This window comes from Poecilia latipinna, unplaced genomic scaffold (genome assembly GCF_001443285.1).
Source record: "Poecilia latipinna isolate Pla-1442-1.1 unplaced genomic scaffold, P_latipinna-1.0 Scaffold3962, whole genome shotgun sequence".
Lineage (NCBI taxonomy): Eukaryota > Metazoa > Chordata > Actinopteri > Cyprinodontiformes > Poeciliidae > Poecilia > Poecilia latipinna.
In genome coordinates this window covers 6,880-9,964 of record NW_015116578.1, presented here as the reverse complement: position 1 = coordinate 9,964, position 3,085 = coordinate 6,880, and the positions used below count along the sequence as shown (strand labels likewise).

The window sequence follows — 3,085 nt, the reverse complement described above, 5'->3', positions numbered from 1 at the left end:
TGTGTTTCAGGTTTTTTTTATCCGGTCTATAAACATTTTCTACAATCCAAAATCTTTTACACACAACTGAGACATTTGGCTCGCTATTGTTTAGAATCCATTTTTTTAATATTTAAATGAACTAAAAAAAAACAAAAAAACAGCACAATAAAACATTTCCTCATTTTTAGTAACAAAAATGGGTTACTGCAAGGGCTTCTCATTGCATTCACAGAAGGATCTGAACAGTGGATGTCGAACAAGTTTAGGTTTTTCTTACCTTTAAAAATATCCCCACCCAAAATATAAATTTATTCGCTTAGTCAGGGTATATACAGGGCATAGAGTCCTTGCTTTTTAAAGGTTATCAAGAAAGTCTGAGGTATACAAGCAAAAGCCAGTCAAAAAAAAAGTGAAACTGGAAAAAATAAAATAAAATAATAATAACAACAAATATATTTAAATAAAGAGGAAAATGGAGGTCGTAATTGCCTTCTAGGAGCACAGGGTCGCAACATTAGTGGGAGATGTCGCCGTAATTTGTGCTGTTGTGATAAATGCAGTTGTTTTACCTGCAGTCACAAGAGTAAAACAACCAAAAGAAAAAACAAACTCAAGTTTTGGACAGTCAGTATATACAATGGGGCATACAGTCTAATTTGAAAATAGGATTGTTGAAATGCTCATAGTTTGTTTTTTTTATTTGCTTCATGACGAGTACACAGAACGTAGAGAGGAAATGACAACAAGAACCCCAAAAACTAAAACCCAGAATGTACGTATGCATGGTTCCAACTTACTCTGTATACGTCTGAGCCCAAATCAGGTTCTGATACACATGCAAGTTTTGAAAGTGGATTTAGAAATAACAGTATTGTACAAAATAATAATAAAATTTTTTCTTTTTTTTTTTTCCTTTTTAATACATTTATATATATAATTATCAAAATACACCTTCTTTCTTAGCACCACTATATACTTTTTGTTTGTGTGTGTCGTGTTTTGGATCAAGCACCATTTGTTGTTTTCGTACAGCACCTGGGGGTGGGGAGGGGGGCGGGTTTCGGGCGAAGAGATCCGTTTCGCCTCGCGTCGCCAGGCCCTGTCCGTCGGTCGCCTCCGACTCCTCCTCGTCTGCCACGCCGCTCCTGCGTCCCTCGCCTTCCTGTCCGTAGCGTGCTATAGTCGTGTGGTTCGAGCCCCACAAGCGCTTCCGGGATTACGCGCGCAGACATGGAAGGACATGTCTGCTACGCCATCGCTCATTCAAAACTTGCATGTGGCATAGAAAAGGGTTGGGGTTTGGTGGGGGGGGGTTAAAATTTGGTGGCACCCAGGATGTCCTGGCTTGACTTTATTTCCTGTCCTCATCAAGTCTTTATTTTTATTTTTTTTTTTTAAATTTCTATCTTTGTTCATCCAAGAAAGCAGACAGGTCCAACTTCAAACCCGAACTTCTGGTTCGGGTCCCCGAAATCAGTCAACATGACATCGACGATTGGAACCTGGTCGATTTTGGGAGTGTTGAGCTCCATCACAGTCTTTCCGTAGCCGTTTCTTGTCTGCAGGATAAGAAAAAAAAAAAAAAGGGACAGGAGGCAAAGTTCAATACCAGCTAATTGGTGGGAAGCATTTTGGGAATAAACGCGCCTTTTAAAATGAAAATCCGAATTAAGTCAGCAATCTGTTCACCTCAAAACAGGATAAGGCGCAAGACAAAAGACGACTTTTCACAGTTATCAGCTGACATTAACTACAGCCGCAGCTTTTCAACGCCGTCTCATTCAGTTGGAGAATAATAGCTCGGTCAGGCTGACGTTTACAGGATGAAACACTGAAGAGTTTCTTAATGGGCATTTAAAAGGAAAATGTTCACCATATTGTAAAAAAACATGATTTTATTATGTTTTTACATACTTTTTAAAAGCTCTCAAGAGAAAGGGTCAAATTGAAAAATGAGCGTAAATGTACTAGGAGTAGGCCTGTCACGATAACAAATTTTGCTGAGCGATTAATTGTCTAAAAAAATTATTGCGATAAACGATAGTATTGTTACAAGACCTTTTGATGCTGATTTAATGGAAATGACTAATAATGCATGTGATTTCCTGCCATAGATAGATGTACTTTATTTTCAAAAGAACACATAACACTGGAACTGGTAAACTAAATAAACAAAACAACCAAAAACAAAAATAAAATGGATTCTCAGTCTCCATTAACAAAAAACGTACTTGAATAAAATCTAAACATAAAACCAAAGTGGAAACAAATACTGCATTCAACCAAAAGAGTGCAGATTATGAAGTCTGTATACTATATTGCCCTTCAGTAATCACTAGATTTAGATAGAGAAGATGGGCACATCCGACTACCTAATGCAGTAGTTACACTACACGATTTTTTGCCCCTATTTTCCCCTTATGACAATCTTAGAATGTTGGCCAATCTAAGATTGTCGCTGGTGATTTCGTAACCGATCATCCTGCAGTGTGTGGTGTGTTACGGTAGATCGTCGTGGCCGCTCCGATCTAAATCAGGGGTTTTCCCCGACTGGGAGCTTAACGCTGAATGTGACAGGTAGCCAATCAGAAAGCGCGGATTCTCTCCGTGCTTTCTGAGGGGAAATTACGGAGAGGAATCCCAAACAGCTGACACAGCGCAACCCGAAGTTCAGCGGACATCGGAGATGATATGTGGAAACAACATTAATGTTTATTCAACGTTTTGTGCAAAGAATATAGAAATGACAAGGAGAGGAGTTGGAGCCAAATTGCTACCGCAGTTGATGAACCCGGTAGGTTTTCAGCTGTTCTTCGTTAACGTGACATAAATAAGTTAAAATGATTTTCATTCAGTCAGGACTTTACGCTGACTCTAGCCACATGCATTGCAGGTAGATTCTAGTAAAGCATTGATTAATGCCTGGTTTTAAAATTAGTTAACTGGACTTGTAGCCATTATTTTGTGCCCATGTGGCTGGACACCACATGGCACGATCAAACCCGACTGAACCGTTATACCTAGGATTTCTGTTGGCTAATGTGTCTCTCAGGTTTTGAAAATGGGCCGACAACTCGTGTAGTGTGAGCTGGACATTACAGTA

General features: G+C 39.2%; 1 protein-coding gene across 1 annotated transcript in view; it reads right to left on the bottom strand.

The window, feature by feature from the left end:
- Positions 1–3,085, bottom strand: part of LOC106941970 (collagen alpha-1(XI) chain-like) — a gene marked incomplete at its 5' end in the record, with an annotated part of 9,821 nt that continues 6,736 nt past the window's right edge. Inside the window, one exon of the mRNA XM_015025125.1 lies at positions 1–1,541. Within this exon, the coding sequence (XP_014880611.1) occupies positions 1,395–1,541 (147 nt within the window). The remainder of the gene's footprint in view (positions 1,542–3,085) is intronic.